General features: G+C 43.0%; 1 protein-coding gene across 3 annotated transcripts in view; it reads left to right on the top strand.

Moving 5' to 3' along the window:
• Positions 1–24396, top strand: part of HSD11B1 (hydroxysteroid 11-beta dehydrogenase 1) — a 76362-nt gene that overhangs the window by 13370 nt on the left and 38596 nt on the right. For 2 of the 3 annotated variants that reach the window (XM_010813541.4, XM_059875240.1), the window contains exons 2-5: positions 17714–17827; positions 18578–18708; positions 19427–19538; positions 19663–19848. In XM_010813541.4, the coding sequence (XP_010811843.1) occupies positions 17714–17827; positions 18578–18708; positions 19427–19538; positions 19663–19848 (543 nt within the window). 3 annotated transcript variants of the gene reach the window in all.

Below are 24396 nucleotides of genomic sequence, written 5' to 3'. Positions count from 1 at the left end.
CCTCCACACTGAAAGATGAGATTGCCCAGCCCCTTATCCTGACTTAGCTCCCCAAACACACACCGCCCAACTTATACGCCTCTTCGTTCTCCTTACTCCCGTAGGCAGAGGAATGAAGCATTCCTCCTTGGAGAAACTATACAACAAAAGGGAAAAAAGATTATACATACTGATATTTGAGGGTCAGAAGAAATTACTAACAGTAGCCCTTGACAATACTGGTAGCCCCTCAGAGAGAAAAGAAGGCAGTGTATCCATCAGTGAAGATGAAGCAGTCAGTGTTCTGTTCTGTTCTGTTTTAAAAAGAAGTAGTCACGAACAGACAGGAGCTTTGTACAATAAAAATACAACTGGAAATTTAAAACTTAAAATGAAACACAGGAAGATAAAATCGACAAAATCTACCAGAAAGTAGGACAGAAAGGTTAAGAGATGAAAATTAGGGCAAAAACAATAAGAAATTTACAAGATCCAATCCATCCAGAAGCTCTGACATCTTCTAAGTCCAAAAGGAGAACACAGAGAACATGGAGGGGAATATATTAACTAGAAAGATAGTTTCTCCAAAATTTCCCGTAATGAAAGATCTGCATTTCCATATTCAAAGGACCCAGTGGGTGTTCAACACAATGAACCAAAACAAAACACAAAACTGTCTCCTCAAAGCACATAATTAGGAATGTTAGAACACCAGGGGGGAAAAGGATCCCAAAAGTTCTAGAGAGAAGAAAAACAGCTCACAAAGCCAGATCAGGAGTCCAAACAGAAATTGAACTTCTCAGTATCCACACTGGAAGCTAGAAACTGAAAGGCAATACGGCAACGTCTTCCAATTTCGGAAGAAAATAATCCCCAATTTTGAAATCCTTCCTCAGCCAAACAATGAATCAGGAAGAGGGTAAAGTAAGGACGCTGGCAGAGCTGACATCCTGGCCTGTACGTGACCAGGCTCTGGTGGATCAAAGCCCATGCAAAAGTGTTCGATGTGAAACAGCACCCCACAGTCAGTTCCCTGTTATTCATGAGGAAGCAAGCCAAGAAGAGCTGGGGTGGTCAGGTAGATGTAAAGGGAGGTCCCAGTTACCAGCCTATCAAGCTCCTAGTCTGGATTGGAACAGGAAGACCAGGGGCTCCAAAACGAATGTCTCCAAAGGAAAAAATATATAGATTATCCAATTAATTTGACTAATCTATTTGAGCCATATTGCTTTTACCAGAGGATTTAGAGAACATGACAACTGAGTAAGCAAACAAACAAAAATGAGATGATTATTAACTCCTGGTTGGAGGCAGGGGGCGGATAGAAGAAAACAAACAAAGAAATGCAATCATAGTACATCAAATTGTTGAGCTGCAAAAAGTCAGTCATAATAATATGAACACTGACTAATGATTTAATTAAAATTGTGATTTAATAGTGTTAGGAAGCTAGCTGGAAGGGAATGAGTGTCTGCGTGTGCTGTAAAATAAAACGGCAAGTCCTAATATTCCTTAGTGGGAAATCAATAAATAATTTCTAATGTTACAAAACCAAGAATGGCAGTAAATGTTTTAAAATATGGAGTTAATCAGAGGAAAGAAATAGGATTTTAAAATGTGACTGCCCTTGAAAGGGACCTGGGCATGGGGAAGGGAGAGGCAAGGGTGGCTGTTAGCATTATAAGCCTTTTGATATCATGTGACTTTGTAGACACTATTCCTGTATTATAGTAATGAATACAAAAATTACTTGGAAAGGAAAGAAGGGAGAGAGGGGAGAAAAAGAAGGAAAGAAAGAAAGGAAATGACTCAGTCACAACAGCATTCGTGGATTACATTCTATTGCCACTCCACATGTTGATGGCTGGAGCCATTAAATTCAGTCTCCAACAAGCTCTACTTGAAGTATTTCCCTAACTACCCAGAGGTGTTTGCCAGTCTGTTTGTCTAAAGGCTACTTCAGAATCTCCTGGGCACTTTGCAAAAATACAGATTCCTGGGTCCCAACCTTGATGGCTCCCATTCAACAAGCCTTGGTGGGGCCTGGGAATCTTCCCTTAGCGCCCCCCAGATGATTCAACTGCACAGCAAGTTTTAGGAATCACTGGACTAAAGCAGAAACTGTGAGTGTGTGGAGGGAGGGGTTGGGGGTGGGGTTATGTGATTTTTGTGTAACTGTTTCTGTGTATATGTTGGTGTATTGTGAGCCCGTCTTCTTCCTCCCTCCTTCCCTCTTTCATCTTCTCTTATCTTAACCTATAAACCCCTCTGGACTGCTGGACCTCATTCCTGAAATTTTAAACCCCAGGAGTCTGTGCTTCCCAGGTGGCACAGTGGTAAGGAAACCACCCGCCAGTGCAGGAGACTCGGGTTCGATACCTGAATGGGGAAGATACCTTGTAGGAGGAAATGGCAACCCATTGCAGTATTCTTGCCTGGGGAATCCCATGGACAGAGGAGCCTGGGCTATGGTCCATGGAGTCATCACGCGTGTACGCACGCAATCTGAGCTTTCTCGCCCAGCCCTGGGGCTCCCTCTGCTGGCAAAAACCTGTCAAAACTCTTAACGTCCTAAACCTAGAAATTATCCCTCCGTTGCTATAAGGCCCTTTTCCCAGGCTGTTTCCAAGCCCTCAAACTTCATGAACCTCCCATCAGACAGAAAAGGAAAAATTCAACCAACCTGGGAAAGACATCTGCTTTACAGGTGTGACTGTACACAGACCAGGAACAGAGCAGGGGGAGGCAGAAATGAGAATAAAAGTTACATATTGTGGCTAAACGTGAGGGAAAGGAGACCTTAAGCGATTCAACTTCCCACCTTCTTCCTCTCCCACCCTCCAACAGAAATGGACAGATGGAGAAGTCAGATCCATGTGCCTCTCAAAAATCAAAAATCGAAGGAAGGAAACACATTAGGCTAAAAAGCTCGCTGAATTTAGGAGACTGCAAGAGTTCGATATCCACCCTCACCTTATTTCCTTGAGTCTCCACATGCCCAGTCCTCAGACCCTGTAAATCTTGCCACTCCAGGGATTCTCTAGCCAGGGACTTTGTTGGATCTTTCCCACAAGCTGAAAACACGCTCACCCCAGAACTGTATCTGGGACAGAGAAGATACTCAAAAACATTTGAATGAAACCTTAGCTCACTGCTGTCCTAAAGATCAGAACCTTCCTTCAGATCTGCACATCCCCCAACCCAAGCTCCTCAAAAGCTCCTCTCCCCTACACTCACACTAAACACGTTCTTTCCTCAAATACATCCCTCCTCAACCCGTTGCGTTCTGGCCTCGGTGCCTTCAGAGCCCTGACAGGCCTCCAGCTCAGTTCAGCTCAGTCGCTCAGTCATGTCCGACTCTTTGTGACCCCATGGACCGCAGCATGCCAGGCTTTCCTGTCCATCACCCACTCCCAGAGCTAGCTCAAACTCATGTCCATCGAGTCAGGGATGCCATCCAACCATCTCATTCCCTATTGTCTGCTTCTCCTCTTGCCTTCAATCTTTCCCAGCATCAGGGTCTTTTCCAATGAGTCAGTTCTTCGCATTAAGCGGCCAAAGTATTGGAGTTTCAGCTTCAGCATCAGTCCTTCCAATGAATATTCAGGACTGATTTCCTTTAGGATGAACTGGTTGGACCTCCTTGCAGTCCAAGGGACTCTCAAGAGTCTTCTCCAACACCACAGTTCAAAAACATCAATTCTTCCGCACTCAGCTTTCTTGATAGTCCAACTCTCACATCCATACATGACTAGTGGAAAAATCATAGCTTTGACTAGACGGACCTTTGTTGGCAAAGTAATGACTCTGCTTTTGAATATGCTGTCTAGGTTGGTCAGCGATTCCTATATCCAGACCCAATGTATTTTTGTCACTTATCCTCCTTGACCTCTCAGAAGCTTCCAAGCTGTGACCTCTGGCACTTCATAGAGACCACCCTCTGCCCACCCCAGCCCACCTCCCTGTTGCCTCAGGCCCCCCTGCTCCCTGCTTCTCCTTGCCCCTTTCTACTAGTTCTCCTCTCCTGTAACATCCCACTGTACCCTTCGCCCTCTAGATGGGGTGTCATCTACTATGGTTTTAACTTTAGTTTATATGATTTCATTCTCCCAAAGCAATATATCTAGCCTAGACATTTCTCTTGACCTTCAAATATCTAACAAGCATCTTCATCTCTATGTATGAGTCAATTTCCATTAAACACTCAGAAAATGCTTTCTAGCATCTAACATGTACAAGCACTGTGCTAAGCATGGGAGATACACTGGCTTCTCAGACCTGTGTGTAATGGGGGAAAAATGAGCAACTGTGACTACAAAGTCCTGGGAGCTGTGATCAGAGAAACACCCAGTGCTTAGGGAGCACCTTACACGTCCAAGGGAGGGTGACTTTGAAAGGGAGAAGAACCTGAATGGTAAGAAGAAACAGGGGTAGGAATGGTGAGAGGATCCTGGGAAAGGATTTCAAAGGTTCTAAAGAGCTTGCAAAGCTAATGAGTTTGAACTTTACGAACAATAAGGAGCCACTGAAGAAGAACGGGGTGCATCAAGGCCCACGGGGCACTTCTACAGTTTTGGCAACAGTCAGGTCTTAATTTGGATGGTCGGCCAATAAGGCTTTTGCTTTATTATTGCCCCGTAAGTTATTTATGGCTTCTTCTATTCTTTTGTGCATATCAAATGTTTCACAAGCTTTTTTTTTTTAATATATCAATGGATTGGAGAAGGTGAGGTAGGCAGAGAGAAGAGTGAGGAGGCTGCTAAAGCAGGAAGTAGCAGTGGCCCAAGTTAGGAGAGTCGTAGCGAGGGTGAGGATGGGGAAATGGTTCTAGAGATATCTAGGAGATAGAATCGACTGGGCTTGGTGAGAAATGGAATGTGGGAAGATGGAGAGGAAGGAGTAAAGAAGGATTTCCAAGGTTCTGAAGCATTAACTGGGGGGATGGTGAAGCCCTTGACTGAAACACATCACCAAGTCACTAGAGAACAGTTTGGCAGTTTCTTTGAGTTAAATATAAATTTATCACCTAACCCAGCAATGCCACACAAGGACTTTGACGCCAGTGTTCCTAGCAGCACTGTTCATCACGGCCAAAGAATGGAAATTCTAAATGTCTGTGAATCAGTGAGTGGGTAAACAAAATGTAGTATGTCCACACAATGTGAAACGACTGGGCGATAAAAAGAAACAAAGCACTGATACATGCTACCGCAAGGAGGCAAGGATGAACCTCAGAACCATGAGCCAGGGAAGCCAGGCACAGGATCACATATTATCTGACTCCACTAATATGAGAGACAGAAACTAGATTACTGGTTGGCCACACCTGGGGATAGGGGCAGGAAGTAATCGTAAATGGGCGAGAGGAATCTTTGGGGGGTGATGGAAATGTTTTAAAATTGGATTGTTTTGATATTTTCCCAACTCTGCAAATTTGTTTAAAAAAACCATTGAATTGTACACTTATCATGAGATGCTTTTCTGGTCTGTAAATACTGCTTCCCAAAAGCTGTGTAAAAATAATAATAATCAGGTCAGTTTGGGCATGTTGAGCTTGAGGTGTTTAGGAGGCATGAAGAGGGAGAGGTTGAGTAAACAGGTGGTTATGCAACCTGAAGCTTAGGATACAAGGCAGTCCAGGAGAGAGAGATTTTTAATACACATTAGCTTAAAGAAAGCGACCGGAACCACAAGAATGAGGGGAAATGCCCAGAGAAGATAGAAAGAGAAGGACAGAATGAGGAGAGAAGCAAGACCAACCCCAACATTCAAGGGATCCAGACCTCTACAGGGTGCCTCCCGGTAGAGGAAGCAGTCAGAGAGGAAGGAAGAAAGGCCAGAGGCTATACATGGACAGAAGTCCAGGGGAGAAGAGGCTTGGGAGCAGGCTCAAAGCTCCAGAGCTGCAAGCCACCCAGGGACACAGCCAGACCCAGCACCCCAACAGCACCGGGAGAGGGAAGTGTTGATGGAGAGAGTGAGGCTGGATTGATGAGCCCGAGGTGGGCAGGTGAACCAGAATGCTCAGCCTAAGGCTGGGAGGGGTACAAAAGGCCACTGAACAGGAAGGGTTCTGGGATGCAACGAGGGTGCAGAGGCTTCACGTCTGGAAGTAAATGCCGAACCAGTGGTTCCAGTGGTTAGGTGGATGGCCTTCAGGGGTGTGGTTCCTGCCGGCTTCTCTGGACTGATTTCTCCCCATGTAACCCCACCCCTTGCAATTCAGTGATCCCTCTGTGTGGAATTGTTTGCATTTTCCCAAACACTGCCTTCTCTTCCACACCTTCTTCTGTTTTCTCACACATCTCCCTCTGCATCCCATTTCATTGATTGCCATGTCTGTCTCCTTCTAAGGCTTGGAAAGCATTTTGCTTTTTCAGAGGTCACAGGACCTGATCTGTGGAAGGCCCTAAATAAATATTAGTAGATTAAATCACTCAGCCGCCACGCGGCACGTAGCCTTTTCCTCCTTTGCTACTGGCCCCGTTGGGGGCTGTCTGCGGCTGGGTGGCTGGGTCGGCCTGTGACGAAGGTACACATGGTGTTCTCACCTCTGCTCTCAGGAGCTACTACGATCAAAGATACTTTGTCCATAACGTAAGGCACGATCTCTCAATGTCCCCAAAGTTCTGGCCACTTGTAGGACTGCCAGGAAAAAGCACGGAACACCCAGTTAAATCTGACTTTCAGATAAACCATGAATAATGTTTTAGCATAAGTATAATCCATGGAATAGTTGAGATTATGCAGATCCTAAAGAGGATGTGTTGCCAATCTGCAATTCAAATTTGACTGGCTGGCCTGACTTGCTATTTGCTATATGTGGCGACTCTACTTCTCCCCAGAGGGAAGTGGCCTCCCTCTAACACTGTAGTCACGGGCACCCTAAGCACCCCGCCTGGCAGGGGCTCCTATGCCCACCCGACGTGCCTCCTGAAAACCAGGCTGAAAACCAAGAGGAAATGCTGGGGGTGCCGAAGCTGTGTGGCGGCTTGGCCGGTCAGTGCTCTCCACTGTGTGGGCCTCTCTCACGGTGCCTGAGTGCTACCGTGTCTCACCAGACTTCCTGGGGAGTGATTTTTAGTTACTGTGTGAGGCTACTGAGAGCCCCAGTGCAAGTTCACATGCCAGGGGCCAGGGGAAAACGTGAAAAACCGCAAGACTTGTTTAGAATTATCTCTGCCTGCCCCACTGAGGGGAGAGGATCAAGCCAAACTCCGGGCCTCCTTTCCCAAGAGGCTCTCAGCTCTCCTAGGCAAACAGACACCAGCTAGTCTGCCTCACATGTGCCCCTGCTACCCGACTACATGTGACCAGCAGGGTCAAGACGGCGCATGCAGGGCAGGTTATCCCACCTCTAGTTCATTTTCCTGCATCTGAGCTTCCATTAGTTGGAAAATATGAGTAAATCTGTCTGTTAGGAATAGTGTCCTGCAGAAGCGCTGGCAAATAGAACTTTCCCTCTTGTTAGGGAGACTGGAGAGGGAGAAGGGGGTTGGGGTGGGGAGGGCAGGAAGTCCATGTTATCAGACAAAATGATGTAAAATGATAGTTGTGTCGACAAAAAAAATAATCAGCTGGCCTAAGAAAGAAAAGGAAAATTTTATTTGAGCCAAATTTGAGGATTATAAGCTGGGAAGAGCATCTCGGAAAGCTCTAAGAATTGTTCCACCTGTTAGAATTCAAGGCACAGTTATGTAAGTTTTCTGAGAGAGAGATGTTATATTGATGTACAAAGAATGATGCACTATTGACAGTTTACATAAGCCAGATCTAAGCACCATGAAGAAATGTTATCTTTAAGGAATTGTCCTACTGACAATGGGAGACTGGCTCTTTGCGGCTGAGCAGGTATGTATGTCAATGGGGGTGTTTTGGTCGATGTACAGTGCAGATATACAATGCCTAGTGGGAAGAAAGAGGAGGCCAAAGGATGGAGAAGATTTTTTTGTTTAAATTTTTCTCATCTTGCCATAAAAGATGAATTTTATTTCTCAGCTGTTTCCCTGGCTAGGAACAGATTTTGGTAGCCATGGCACAGACTTGCTGTGCTGTTGCTTTAGTCGTGTCCGACTCTTGCGACCCCATGGACTACAGCCTGCCAGGCTCCTCTGTCCATGGGATTTCTCAGGCAAGCATACTGGAGTGAGGTTGCAATTTCCTGATGGGACAGACCTAGCAGTTCTTAACAGGAAAAAAAAAAAAAATCAGACCTGAGGAACCAGATCGGGGTGGGGAGCAGGGTGGGAAGACCGAGAGAAGGGGAGAAGTTTATGCATCCTACAACATTATGCTAAGATCCTTTCCTATTTCAACCTGTTGGTACTATTTTCCCAGGGAAGGCAGAACCTCCAAACAGATAGAGTTCACCCACCTTTTACTCCAAGGTCTGCCCATTCACGGTTCTACTGGCAGGATGAGTTTTTAGACAGAAGAGACTGCTTCCTTAACAAAGCTACCAAAGAGTTCCAAAGAGCACTCTGGCCGCGGCTGCCTCAGAAATGACAGGTGCTCCATTTGTGATCTTCATGTTATACCAAATGCTCAGAAATTGCCCTGTGGCTGCTCCTGACCTCTTTTCCCCTCCGTGTTTTTCTTGACCTCATTCATTTAAGATGGGGGTAATCAAGTCAGAGAGAATTCCTGGCTGGGCTCAGCCATGCACCTTCCGCTGAAAGCGACTCATTCTATGTGGGTTTTTGACCATGCGTGGGTCTTGCCGAGGGCATTTCACTGAAAGCCTACTCTGAAGTGTAGGTGGTCAGTGCCGTACGAAGAAGGAGCAGCGTGAAGGAATGAACAGTTCAGGTTCGTTGCTATGGCAGTGAAAGAAACTTTACTTGATTTGTGAAAATCTAGTCCAAACAAGTGCTAGGTGAAACATTCATATCTCCTTTTGTCTTTTTCATTTTTATTATTTGTTAGTTTTCAAATTGTTGAGCACCACAGAAGAGGATTAGGGGGCAGGGGGTTGATCAGTTCTGGACAAAATGCTAAATCTCAGTGACTTCCCTAGATTAAATCAGGCTCCAGAAAGATAGCAATGTTCTCTTTGCTGCAGTGCCTTGCAAACACTAAAAGAGCAAAATTTCACTGAATGCCTATTTTGGAGCAAAGTTAGAAGGCAATGAAGAGAGACAAAGATGAAAAAGACATAATCCATGGCCTCCAGGAGTTCCCAAGCTAACGAGAGGACCAGCCGTGTAACTGCAAACACACAGTGGATCCAAGTAATGGATCCAAGGGTGGTCCCCATGGGTCCCTGAGACCCTCTTGGAAGTTTGAAAGGTCACAACTGTTTTCATAATTGTATTAAAACATCATTCATCCTCTTTCCTTCTCCTTCTCTGTTGAGTTTCCCTAGCCTACAAGATGCGTAATAATACAAAGCTTAATACATGGATGCTTCTGTATTCTTGAGTTAAAACAAGAAATTCTCAGTTTCAATTTCTAATACATCTATATCAATAGGTAAACCCACATATGTAAAAATTCTTTGAGAGCCTTGATGATTTTTAAGATTAAGAGGATCCTTAGAAGATGGAGTCAAGATGGCAGAATAGAAGGAAGCAGAGTCCGTGTCTCCTTACAACTAGGGCAGCTACTAGGCACTGGCCAGGGACCTTGGACACCTGAGGGGATGGGAGGAACCCCCATGTGAACCAGTGGGACATGAAGGGTTGGGAGGAAAAGAAGCAGAAGTGGACGGGACCGGGGCCTCTGAGGAGTGGTGGAGGGAGATGAGAGGTGCCCGCAATTGGAGTGGCCCACGGACCGCAAGGGGGTCAGTGGGGGCAGGGAAAGGACCTTCACAGGGTGGGAGGATGAGAAGGCAACTTGGCCAGCATCCCCCGCCTCCTTGGGCCCCAAGGAGCTCACTGGGGCCCCAGCCTGAACCGCTGCTCTCCAAGGCCCGCTCCAGTGGTGCTGAGCCTAAACCCATCCCTGCCCCCCAGGACCTTCCTAGCAGCACTGGTCCTGAACCTAGGCCCCCACCCTACCTAAGACCCACCCCACCAAAGACTTGCTCCCAACCCCCATAGCCAAGGCCTTTTCCTTCGGGGTATTTTTGTTTTTAATTTTTATAGTTGTAGTGGTGGTGGTATTTCACCTTATTGTTGTTGTTTCATTTATATTTTTATTTTTCTCTAAAGAATGTATTTTTTTATTTTTCTAATTTTATTTTTTATTCTTTGTTATTGTGTATATGTTGTTTGTTTGTTTTTTCTGCTATGCCGAGCAGCTTGCGGAATCTTGGTTCCCAGGCCAGCGACCGGGCCTGATCTCCTATGGTGGGAGTGCCAAGTCCAAATTGTTAGACTAACAGGGAACCTCAGACCCCAGGGAATATTAATCAGCATGAATTATCCCGGAAGTATTCATCTTGGCACCAAGACCTGGTTCAGTCCAACTGAGTGCAAACTCCAGTGCTGGATGCCTCAAAGCAAACAACCAGTACGACAGGAACACCCTGTCCCACCCATCAAAAAAATGAAATGACAAAAATCTATGTTACAGACAAAGGAGCAAGGTAAAAACCTGTAAGACCAAGTAAATGAAGAGGAAATAGGCAACATACCCGAAAAAGAATTTAGAGTAATGATAGTAAAGATGATTCAAAATCTCAGAATGGAGGCACTGACTGAGAAAATACAAGAAATATTTAACAAGGACCTATAAGATCTAAAGAACAAACAATGATGGATAACACATTAACTGAAATTTTAAAATACACTAAAAGTAATCAATAGCAAAATAACTGAAGCTGAAGAACAGATAAGTGAGCTGGAAGTGAGAGGATGGAAAGATACTCCATGAAAATAGAAATCAAAAGAAAACTGGAGTAGCAATACTCATATCAAATAAAATAGACTTCAAAATAAAGATTGCTACAAGAGGTATGGAACATATGCTACATAATGATCAAGGTATTCCTCTGTTGACTTTTTAAATAAATGCACAATTTGAGAGTTGTGAGTCAAGTTTTATTTGGGGCAAAATGAGAACAATAACCCAGGAGACAGCACCTCAGACAGCTCTGAGAAACTGCTCCAAAAAATTAGGGGGAAAGGTGAGTAGATACGTGATTTTTGAGGAAGGGGGAGTGCATGCAGTCTCATGAAGGTCACTGCTAGTGACAAGAAGCAGATGTCACCAGGAAGGATTTCAGTGCTTTTCTAGACAATGAGGAGATACAAGAATTGGAGTACCTGTTTCTGCTCCCCAACCTGAACTCTTTTCAGGAGGTGTTGAAAATCAGGTGTTCAGCTGAAGCACTTGTATAGAGGTAGATGGCAAGTGCCAATTTGTAGTTGACGTATCCAAGAAGAAATTAACAATGTAAATATTGAAGCACTCACATGGGAGCACCTCAATACATCAAGTGAATGTTAACAGCTATAAAAGGGGAAATCAGCATGAACACAGTAACCGTGGGGGACTTTAACATTGCACTTACGCTAATGGACAGATCATCCAGACAGAAATAAGTAAGGAAACCCAAGCTTTAAAGGACACAGTAGACCAGCCAGATTTAATTGATATTTATAAGACATTTCACCTGAAAGCAGAAGAACACACTTTCTTCCGCAGTACACACAGAAAATTTTCCAGGATAGATCACATCTTGGGTCACAAGTCAAACCTCAGAAAATTTTTAAAAACTGAAATAATAATAAGCATCTCTTCCAACCACAATGCTATTAGATTAGAAAGCAATCACGGGGGGTGGGAAACTGTAAAAAAAAAAACAACACAAACACACGGAAGCTAAACAGTGCACTGATGAATGATCAAGAGATCATTGAAGAAATCAAAAGGAATTAAAAAGGAATACACAGACATAAATAACAACAAAAACACAATGATCCAAAACCTATGAGACACAGAAAAAGCAGTTATAGCAGGTAAGTATATAGCAATTCAATCTCACCTCAAGAAACAAACAAAAAAACTCTCAAATTCACAATCTAACCTTACATATAAAGCAACTAGAAAAAGAAGAAAAACCAAAATCCAAAGTCAGCAGAAGAAATCATAAAGATCAGACAGGAAATAAATGAGATATAAATAAATAAAACAATAGCAAAGATCAATAAAACTAAAAGTTGGTTCTCTTAAGAAGATAAGCAAAATTGATAAGCCTTAACCAGAATCATCAAGGAAAAAAAAGAGAGAGGACTCAAATCAATAAAATTATAAATGAAAAAGGAGAAACTACAACTGACACTGGAGAAATACAAAAGACCATAAGAGACTACAATAAGCAACCATATGATAATAAAATGGACAATCTGGGGAAAATGGACAAATTCTTGGAAAGCTACAACTTTCAAAGACTGAACCAGGAAGACTTAGAAAATATAAACAGATGAATCACAAGTAATGAAATTAAAACTGTAATTTAAAATCTTCCAACAAACAAAAGTCCAGGACCAGATGGCTTCCCAGATGAATTCTATCAAACATCTAGAGAACAGTAACACCTATCCTTCTCAAACTCTTCTAAAAGATTGCAGAGGGAGGAACACTCCCAAACTGGTTCTTCAAGGCCACTATCACTCTGATACTAAAACCAAAGATATCACACACACAAAAAGTATAGATCAATATCACTGATGAATATAGATGCAAAATTCCCCAACAAAATATTAGCAAACCTCAGATATGCAGATGACACCACACTTATGGCAGAAAGTGAAGAGGAACTAAAAAGCCTCTTGATGAAAGTGAAAGTGGAGAGTGAAAAAGTTGGCTTCAAGCTCAACATTCAGAAAACGAAGATCATGGCATCTGGTCCCATCACTTCATGGGAAATAGATGGGGAAACAGGGGAAACAGTGTCAGACTTTATTTTTCTGGGCTCCAATCACTGCAGATGGTGACTGCAGCCATGAAATTAAAAGATGCTTACTCATGGAAGGAAAGTTATGACCAACCTAGATAGCATATTCAAAAGCAGAGACATTACTTTGCCAACAAAGGTCCGTCTAGTCAAGGCTATGGTTTTTCCTGTCGTCATGTATGGATGTGAGAGTTGGACTGTGAAGAAGGCTGAGCACCGAAGAATTGATGCTTTTGAACTGTGGTGTTGGAGAAGACTCTTGAGAGTCCCTTGGACTGCAAGGAGATCCAACCAGTCCATTCTCAAGGAGATCAGCCCTGGGTGTTCTTTGGAAGGAATGATGCTAAAGCTGAAACTCCAGTACTTTGGCCACCTCATGTGAAGAGTTGACTCATTGGGAACGACCCTGATGCTGGGAGGGATTGGGGGCAGGAGGAGAAGGGGATGACAGAGGATGAGATGGCTGGATGGCATCACTGACTCGATGGACGTGAGTCTGAGTGAACTCCGGGAGTTGGTGATGGACAGGGAGGCCTGGTGGGCTGCGATTCATGGGATCGCAAAGAGTCGGACATGACTGAGTGACTGAACTGAACTGAACTGAATCCAATAATACATTAGAAGAATCATATATCATGATCATATGGGATTTATCCCATGGATGCAAGGATTTTTCAATATATGCAGATCAATCAATGTGATACACCATATTAACAAATTGAAGAATAAAAACCATATGATCATCTCAATAGATGCAGAAAAAGCTTTTGACAAAATTCAGCATCCATTTATCATTTAAAAGAAAAAAAAAGCTCTCCAGAAAGTAGGCACAGAGAGAAACTACTTCAACATAATAAAGATCATACATGACAAACCCACAGCAAACATAATTCTCAATGGTGAAAAACTGAAAGCATTTTCTCTAAGATCAGGAACAAGACAACAATGGCCACTCTCACCACTATTTTTCAACATAGTTTTAGAAGTCCTAGCCATGGTGATCAGAGAAGAAAAAGAATAAAAGAAATCCAAATTGGAAAAGAAGTAAAACTATCACTGTTTGCAGATGATATGATTCTATACATAAAAATCTTAAAGATGCCACCAGAAAACAACTAAAGCTAGTTAAAGAATTTAGTAAAGTTGCAGGATGCAAAATTAATGCACAGAAATATCTTGCATTCTTATACACTAAAACAATGAAAATCAGAAAGAGAAATTAAGGAAACAATCCCATTTACCATCTCAACAAAAAGAATAAAATACATAGGAATTACCCTACTTAAGGGGGCAAAAGACCTGTACTCATAAAACTATGAAACACTGATGAAAGAAATCAAAGATGACACAAACAGATGGGGAGATATACCAAGTTCTTGGATGGAAAGAATCAGTATTGTCAAAATGACAATACTACCCAAAGCAATCTACAGACTCAATGCAATCTTTATCAAATTACCAATGGCATTTTTCACAGAATCACAACAAAAAAATTTACAATTTATATGGAAATACAAAAGGTCCCAAATTGCCCAAGCAACCTTGAGAAATAAAAATGGAGTTGGAGGCATCAGGATCCCCAACTTCAGACTATACTACAAAGCTACAGTAATCAAGACAGTATGGTATTGGCACAAAAACAGAAATATAGATCAATGAGACAGGATAGAAATCCAAGAGATTAAACCCACACACCTCTGGCCACCTAATCTAGGACAAAGGAAGCAAGAATATACAGTGGAGAAAAGACACTCTCTTCAATAAGTGGTGCTGGGAAAAGTGGACAACTAAATGTAAAAGAATGAAATTAGAATGCTCCTTAACACCATACACAAAAATAAACTCAAAACGGATTAAAGACCCAAATATAAAGCTGGACACTATAAAACTCTTAGAGGAAACATGGGCAGAACACTCTTTGACATAAACCACAGCAAGATCTTTTTTGATCCACCTCCTAGAGTAATGAAAATAAAAACAAAAATAAACAAATTGGACCTAATTAAATTGAAAAGCTTTTGCACAGCAAAGGAAACCATAAACAAGATGAAAAGACAACCCTCAGAATGGGAGAAAATATTTGCAAATGAATCAACAGATAAAGGATTAATCTTCAAAATATACAAACAACTCAAGCAGTTCAATATCAAAAAACAAACAATCCAATCGAAAAATGGGGGGATGATCTAAATAGATATTTCTCCAAAGAAGACATACAGATGGCCAAGAAGCACATGAAAAGATGCTCAATGTCACTAATTATTAGAGAAATACAAACCAAAACTACAATGAGGTACCACCTCACACCAGTCAGAATGGCCACTATCAAAAGACGTACAAACAATAAATGCTGGAGAGGGTGTGGGGAAAAGAAACCCTCTTATACTACTGGTAGGAATATAAACTGGTATCGCCACTATGGAGAATGGAATGGAGGTTCCTTAAAAAACTAAAAATATAACTACCATATGACCTAGCATACCATTACTGGGCATATACCCTGAGAAAACCATAATTCAAAAAGACACATATACCCCAGTGTTCATAGAAGCGCTATTTACAATAGCCAGGACATGGAAATAATGTAAGTGTCCATCCACAGAGGAATGGATAAAGAAGATGTGGAACATATACATTGTGGAATATTACTCTATCATAAAAAGGAACAAAACTGGGTTACTTGTAGAGATGTGGATGGACATAGAGTCTGTCATACAGAGTGAAGTAAGAGAAAGAAAAACAAATGAATATTAATACATGTATGTAGAATCTAGGAAAAAAGTACAGATGAACCTCGTTCCAGGGCAGGAATAGAGATGCAAGCATAGAGAATGTACATGTGCATGCAGAAGGAGAAGGGGAGGGTGAGATGTATTGGGAGATTAGGTTTGACACAGATACATTACCATATGTAAAAGAGATAGCTAGTGGGAACCTGCGGCATTGCACAGGGAGCTCAGCTCAGTGCTCTGGATGACCTAGAGGGGTGCAGTGGAGATGGTGGGAGGGAGGTCCAAGAGGGAGAGAACGTATGTATACATATAGTCGATTCACTTCATTGTACAGTATAAACTATTTAAAGTAAATAAACTATTGTACAGTATAAACTATTTAAAGCAACTGTACTCCAATTAAAAAAAGAAAAAGAAAAAAGATCCTTAGACCAAAACTTTTAAAAACTGCTAAGATTTAAAGTCATCAACCATTATGTAGCATCCTCATTCTCATCAATGCATTTTAATGATGGGAAATTATTTCATCAGGGGCTTCCCTGGCAGTCCGGAGGTCAAGATTCCACACTTCATTGGTTCCATCCTTGGTCAGGGAACTAAGATTCCACATGCCACGGGCTGTGACCAAGAAAAGAAATATGTATATGTATATATATATATATATATATACATATATGTGTGTGTGTCTGTATCTTATAGTTCTGACACTATGTAATGTAATTTTCCAGTTGAATTTTAAAAATATTTTTTCTATTTTGTTCTCCGTGAACTGTCTGACCCTCAACTGTTCTCAGATCTGAACTGTTTCCTGGAAAGCAGGTGTGGGCCTTTGTTGACAAATTATTTCATCTCCTCTGGGTCTTAAATTATTTTTCCTTGCTCTGAAGTGAAAATTCAGTGAATGTTTCCAGATACTATACTTGGGAGTCATAATTCAATTTCTCTTAATCTTATGTGAATCCTTCACCCTCAACCTACATTCCTCCTCCAAAGCACTGGTACCCACCCTTACTGCCATATTAAATTGATTTCCTTGCCTCCATTGGCAACTTGCAAAATTCTGGATTTTCTCTGTGATAGGATAGTGGGTATGGTTTCGATAGTGGGTTTTAAATTGAAAAACTTAACAATTACAATATCCTAAATTATTTGAGCATTGATCCTTGTGACAGACATACCAACGTGGCTATTTCTATATTTCTGTGATAAATTCTAAATTACTAGGGATTTCTCCCCCTAGTCCTTTGATTGTTAACTAGATCAATTTTTAACTGGATGTGGGCTTTTCAGGCTAGCTTTGCTTCAACGATGCTCATTCTTTTTTCTTCTACATCAAGTTCCCCTCTTCCTATTATCCTCTCCACATTTTTTTTTGGTTCTCTATAGTGTTTAAAAGACCTACTTTAATAGCTTAGTGCCTTTTTTTTCCCTTGACACTCATCATTTCTTCTTTATTTGCTGTTAAAGTAATAAGTGCACATTCCGTTGCACTTGCCTGAGAGTCTTGACCGGTCATGGGTTTCCCGCCATCTGGGTTCTAGCTGGCTTGCATTCTCCTTTGATGTTGTAATATTGTTCATTGAACTTGAATGTGGGGTTTATAAGGCTTGTTTGCTTTTTTTTTCCCCTCCAAGATGTGCACCTTTTTTTTTTCTTAAGCTTATTTTTCTGTGTTGTGCTGTTATTTTTAATTGCTTCTGACTGGGAGGTGGGGCTGAGAGTGAATTTGCTTGACTCTGGCTCTCCTTGCTATTAGTCACACTTCCCTCAGAAGCCCCACACACGCTTTCTCTCTAGCCTTTGATATACCACTTTTGAAAGGCCGTTGATTCCTGGCATAAATGGCGTTACAAGGAAGATGGGCTCGGGGTAGGGATGCTCAGGAATCCAGTTCTGTACAGTCATGAGCCTGGCCATCTGGAAGTCTCTTCTTGCTCAATGAAATGGAGTAAACATTGTCCATTATGAAATCTACCACACAGGCTGCCAGGGACGAATGGGATCCCACCCAAAGCCAATCGCGGCTCTGACAGGGAAATTGGCTAGCACTGCCTGAGACTACTCCAGCCTCCCCCGTCCCTGATGTCACAATTCGGAGGCTGCTGCCTGCCTAGGAGGTTGTAGAAAGCTCTGTAGGTTCTCTCTGTGTGTCCCACAGGGCTCCTTGTGCCAGATCCCTGTCTGATGGCTTTTATGAAAAAATACCTCCTCCCCATCCTGGGGATCTTCTTGGCCTACTACTACTATTCTGCGAATGAGGAATTCAGACCAGGTAAGTACCAATGTGTTTAATTTTGGAGGAAAAGATTTTAAAACCCAGGGATGGCTGGAGGAATTGATTTTAACACCCAGGGATGGCTGGAATGTTTCTGAGGATCAGAAGGAGTTCTTGATCCCCAGAGTTGCTGGACAAGACGGGACCCTGAGGTAAGACTATGCTTCTGTTTATGGGATGTGAGGAGGTTAAAAGATTGCTAAATAATCCATGTTTTATTTGGCACATTAAATTGAAAGCAATTTTAGATCTCCTGCAAAAAAAAAGGAAAAAAAATGAGGGTAATTCCAAAATTCACAACTTCACCAGATAATTGAGCTCTGTGAAGGGGTGGATAAGTGGGAAATAAGAAAGAATTCTGGAGTTGATGACTAAATAGAAGTGAGAGAAAATCCCTGGAATCTCTATGAGCACATGTGTTTTGATGACTTTTTGAATTTTATTTCAATTGAGCAATCGGATGAGTCCAGAAACGTCTGGAACTCCAGTGTTTTAGCTAAACTCTCTGTCCATGAGGGTTTTCAAAAAGGGCAGCAGGGAGACTTGCTTTTGAGCCACCAAAGCAAATTCCCATTTCAGAAAATGCTTCCGAAAGACGGGTCTGTCCCTTCACTGATTTATGCAGCTTGGGATGAGCTGATGTGGGCTCATAACCTTCAGACACTGAGATAAAGCTCTCCACCTCTAGAGTGGGAGGAGGAATGTTGGTGCCATGCATGGTCCTCACTTCCTTTTGGGGTTTCCCAGAGATGCTTCGAGGAAAGAGAGTGATTGTCACGGGGGCCAGCAAGGGAATCGGAAGAGAAATGGCCTATCACCTGGCAAGGATGGGAGCACATGTGGTAGTGACAGCGAGGTCAGAAGAAAGTCTAAAGAAGGTGAGGGTCCTGTGCCCACAGCCATATGTACCTCATGTGCCCAGATGTATTCCTTTATATGCTCGCTAATACATGCCAACAGAACTGGCACACTCAGACACAGATACACACACACACACACACACACACACACAGGATTCAAACACCCACAGGAATACCAAAGTATGCTTTTAAGTGTTCCTTCTCATGCATACATATCTAGACACAAAGTTCTTGGGCTCTGCATGCTCACAGACATGCCCATTCACACACACTGACACATGGAGTTACAGATATATAGCCATGTACTTAGATACCAACATTCCAGTACCTATTCAAGAATTCACATTCTGGTCACCATGCAGACACACGCCCTCTTACATACTCAGACTCACAAATCCAAGGATACACAAATACGCACAAACCTAAGACTACCCACATGGAAACTAGCATCCATATCAATCATGTGTTCAGAACCATCTGTTCACAGAGACTCATGAGCACAAACCATGGACTTAAACTCCAGCACTGCGATTTATCCATCTCTAACCCGACCTTGTTCCAGACAGTATTTCAAACAGAGGACAAATGCTGTGTCAGTTGCCTTTAATGACACACACGTACACACACTTTTCAGGGCTGTGAGCAAGCTCTCATTTAAGCCCCCATTATGCCAGAGACTGCCCCCACCAAAGGTCTGCAGCCAAGACCCACGCCAGTTGCCACTATGCCCCTGCAGGTGGTATCCCGCTGCCTGGAGCTGGGGGCGGCCTCAGCACACTACGTGGCGGGCACCATGGAGAACATGACCTTCGCTGAACAATTTGTTGCCAAAGCTGGAGAGCTCGTGGGTGAGACAGCGTCTCCTCTCTCCCCTCTGGACTTTGCCCTAGGGGTCACCAGGGAGCTTTTGAGACCTGGGAGGGGGAGGTATCAACCTCAGATGGTTTCTCTCACCACAGCCGTCTCTTGCAGGGGGACTTGACATGCTCATTCTCAACCACATCCACTACACGCCTTTGGGGGTGTTTAGCAATGACATCCATCTCTTGCGCAGAACCCTGGAGGTCAACCTTCTGAGTTATGTGGTCCTGAGCACAGCCGCCTTGCCCATGCTGAAGCAGACCAACGGGAGCATTGTGGTCGTCTCCTCCATAGCCGGTGAGTGGGCCAGGGGCCAGTGCGCAGGGCAGGAGCGGCCCGAGTGCCAGGGATGATGGCGTTGAGGGCTCTGCAGTGAACATGCATTTTGCCCATTTGCATGCCGAGAAGGAACACAATAGAAACCAGAAGTTGAAATGTTTAGGCTGACACTAAACAAAAGCTGATGAACAGCTTGCCCATATGTGTAGACCGGCAGATATATGAATAACAGCCTTGGGTAAGGAAACTCACTGAGGAGCGTGCATGCTGAGAAACAGAGAGAGTGTTTGGAACAAGGGAGATGAGAGAGATGAGGACTGTTCAGAGTGGGTAGACTACAGAGTTCCTGGAAGTTACAGAGAGAGAACAGCAGTTCAGAGAGCTTCCCTGAACTCGCCAGGTGGTTTGTGATCAACAAGCTGGAGTCCTAGGGTCATTGAAAGGCTGCCGCCTGTCCTGAGTCTCAGAGACAGACTTGGTCATCGTAAAGAAGATTTTGCTTCTTCCATGACCCAGAGCTATAGGTTGCTGAAGTTAGTTGGTGCAAAGGGAGAACTGAGAGGTGAAATATTTTAACAACACACAGTTGACTGATAAGTGGGTTAAGCCAAGGCAAAATGAACAACGAAAACAAATAAACCAAATTATAACAGACCTGCCTATATCGGGGGTGTTCTCCAAAATCTGAACTTGCTACATCAAAAGTTCATTTTAATCCACCAACAGGGTAGAGAGAAAGTGCGTCCAGAGAAATATTCAGAAAGAGAAAGCTGCAAAATCAAGAGAGGCCCCCTGTGCTTTTGATGGTGACAGCATTTGAAGGGATCACCAGGGAAAAGCCAGAGAGTTTCCAACTTTGGGGATTCCTAGGCCCGTTTCATTATGGGTGCAGTAGAGAATTGCCACACATTATTTGTTGATTAGTCAGTGAGAGGGACGTGGCTAGAAGACGCAAACACCAGGATCGGAATTGGCCATCTGCATGTGGCTCCTGGCAATGTGAAAACGAATCACCTAGAAGCTCTATAATTTCTTGAGTAGTTCACAAATGCACGTTATTATTGTGACTCAGAACACCATCTATATTGTAAAGAGTCCTACTTCACGGACGGACGGGAAAGGCCTGCATAGTGATAGGATAAAAGGGCAGTGTGTCTGTGCTACCCGCCAAACAGAGTGATTGATATGCATCCCTGTGCTTCCTGGACAACACAGACTCCCCCACCCCTCCCCAGACACAGCCTCTCTCTGCGCTGAAAGGAAGGGAGAGCATCTGGATGCATACTGAGTGAGAGGGTGCTGGGCACATCCCCAACCCCTCCTCGGGCATCGGCCAAAACCCGCGGGTCGGTCATGGTGTAGGTGGCTTTTATGATCTCGGTTGATTGATACAGCCACTCTGGACATAGGGTGTGCTTTATCTGGTGAGTTTAACTCTGTGTAAGATGTGGCTGAAATAGTCTCAGAAGGAACAGAATTAGCGCAGCAGGCTGGGGACATGATGAAATTCTGATAACCTCTGTTTCTGCATGTCTTCTCCGATGACTAAATGTCGCCTCGTGGTCTCTGTGGACTCTGGGAGGTAGAAACCTAGCTGGACTGCTGTCCTTCGTGTCTGTTGTTTGTATAGCCAAAAATCCAGCCTGTTTGTTTTGAAGAATGTCTGAATCTGCAAAGTACAAGCACTTTCCTTTCGCACCCTAATTGAAGAATTTCCCTGCTCTAGACTATATTCTTTTTTTTTTTAATTGAAGTTTTGTTGTTCTTTCAGACAGTCAGCAAATGTGTTCCTTAATCCTTCCTCCTTAAAATCTGAATCCCACAAACAGGGGGACGCAAAACCTCAGATTAAACCTAAGGTCAGCCAAAGAGCATTGGGATGGCTTTTTAATAATTCTTTCCAGGGACTGCATTAAGTGGTTTATTGAATTGCAGTAATCAGCAATTGTTTTTCTCCCCAGTGCATTTCCATGTATTGCATTACATAGAAATCCTACACTTTTAATACGTTCTCTAAAACATTGGCTACTTCTTTTGCATCATCAGAGACAGTACTGTCGCCTCTGGGAAGGTCCTTACTGTCCACATCCATCTACCACTCAACACCATTTCTGGCACCTACTGCTCAAGTCTCTATGTGTGTGTAATATCTAGTTACACTGCTTAGTCTCCCTCTTTTCACCACGTGCTAGTTTGGGTATATGTTGAACTAGTGTCACAAAAACCCAAATTTACAATGGCTTAAACATATCTAAATTTATTTTTCTAACATGGAACAGCCTGGGGAAGAGTTTAGAGCTGCAACAGAAGTTCTATCTGTGGAATCATCTGGGAACTTTCTATCCCAAAACCAGCATATCTGGGCATTATTATCCTCACCTGTATGTCCAAAATGGCTCATTATCATGTCAGAATTCTAGCTAGAGAAAATGAAGAAAGAAGAACACTTTCAAGGAAGAAGAACTTGAATGTCACACACTTCTGCTACAGCTAATTGTAGTTATGGTCTTTATTCAGGATGGACTTGTGTCCAGCTGAAAATCAGGGGTTCTATTTCTATAAAAGACACTGATGTTGACAAACAACAGTCTCCCCTACATCACCCATGCGTATAAGACTAGAGGTGGTGTTCCCTCTAGGACACCCCACACATGTACCTCACACCATACACACACATTCTGGACCCAATCTCTGTCACATCCAAGATCCATCATGAAGTCAAAAAGATCAGGCAGTGAAACAGGGGACAGTGGGGTAGGATAAAGAATGGAAAGAAAATACCTGCATGGTATTTGTGAAACAAACTGAGACAGGAAGATTAATACTCCAATATGACTGGGGGGGGGGGGGGGGCGGAAATCACTGAATTAGGCAGAGAACATTTGAAAACATCTGAAGAAAGCTTATCGGCCATGAGTCAAAAAAGTTATCTTAGGTTCAATTTTAGAAAAGTAAAAGTCATTCCATTTCTGAATCCCCTGATTCTGTGAACCCCATAACTATGTCACCTACACACACGACAGTTGGCACCCAGCATCTGATACTGCTTCTCTGCCCCTCCTTTATGCCCCATCAAGGGAATCATGGACAAACCACCGCCCCCGCCACCCTGGCTTTCCCCTGAGGATCCATTTAACATTATCTCCTGTAAAGACTTTTCAGTCTTCACCAGATTCCTTTCAATGTTTCCTCTTTATTCTTACCTACTTCATTTTGCTAAGTTACCTTTAGAAACCCTACTTCCTCTCTCTTTTTCAGCTTCATTGGTGATACAAATATTAGCAATAATTAGAGTACAAATGTTAACTGCATTGGGCCAGTATAAGGGTAGGGGTCGTGATTCTTCCGTAGCAAGAAAAATCTAAGGCCTATTCTGAAATGAAACTAGACGAAATAAAACACGGGGCTTCTTCAAATATTCGAAATGAAAAACACACCAAAAGGAGTCAAAGAACCTTGTCAGTAACCCCTGAGTTCTCATATCTCTCTTTGGAAGCTCCATAAAATGTCTCCAGTTACCTATTCATTATTCTCCAAGTAAATCTTTTAAAAAGATCAGCTTCCTATATATTTTATAAGAATTATTCAAGTGTATTCCTTTCCCTGTTTACTCATTCCCAGCATTGTTTCCTACTATTTTTTATACATACGTGTAGTATTTCAATCACATTATAGCTGACTAGCCAGAGGCAAATAGCCTGTAAGACAATGCTTTCCTGGGAAAACTCAAACCAGTGCATGAAGTTATTTGTTGGACTTTAACCCACTTGTTGGTTGTGGACTGGCTGTGTGGTCTAAACCTATTTCAAGAATTCTACATTACAAAGAAGAAAAAGAAACAGGTTTCTCAACTGATCAGCTAACAGGATTTGGATTACGCAAAATTCCGCTTTGCATACAGACAAGCGGAAGAGTTTAGAGCTGTTAATCTCAGAGCCTTCAGCTCTGACATTCATTTGTTCCTGAAATATAGGCTCATTTTTAATGTATGGATATGACTTGAAGGGAAGCAGGGAGGGTGGCAACCAAGATCTAGGATGCAAACTGCTGCTGCTGCTAAGTCGCTTCAGTTGTGTCCGACTCTGTGCAACCCCACCAGGCTCTCCTGTCCCTGGGGTTCTCCAGGCAAGAACACTGGAGTGGGTTGCCATTGCCTTCTCCAATGCATGAATGTGAAAAGTGAAAGTGAAGTCGCTCGGTCGTGTCTGACTCAGCGACCCCATGGACTGCAGCCCACCAGGCTCCTCCATCCATGGGATTTGCCAGGCAAGAGTATTGGAGTGGGGTGCCATTGCCTAGGATGCAAATAAGCCTAGCAAATACAGTAAAATGAGGTAATTTATCCCTCACCCAATTGTCTTAATTTTTCTAAGATGAATCTTTACTCTTAAACCTGATTTCCTCAGAAATAATTTTCAGGGTGCACAATTGCCAAGGTGAGTGGAAGTATTTCTACATATAGATGTAGGTATTTACGTGATGAGGGGAATGCTGCAGGTTTGAACAGTGTCGAGGGGCGTGGGGAGAAACACCAGGAAGGTGAGGCGTGTGTGTGTGTGTGTGTGT

Source organism: Bos taurus, chromosome 16 (assembly GCF_002263795.3).
Source record: "Bos taurus isolate L1 Dominette 01449 registration number 42190680 breed Hereford chromosome 16, ARS-UCD2.0, whole genome shotgun sequence".
In the NCBI taxonomy this organism is placed as follows: domain Eukaryota; kingdom Metazoa; phylum Chordata; class Mammalia; order Artiodactyla; family Bovidae; genus Bos; species Bos taurus.
The sequence above is the reverse complement of the archived record's forward strand: the minus strand, read 5'-3'. Positions and strand labels throughout refer to the sequence as shown.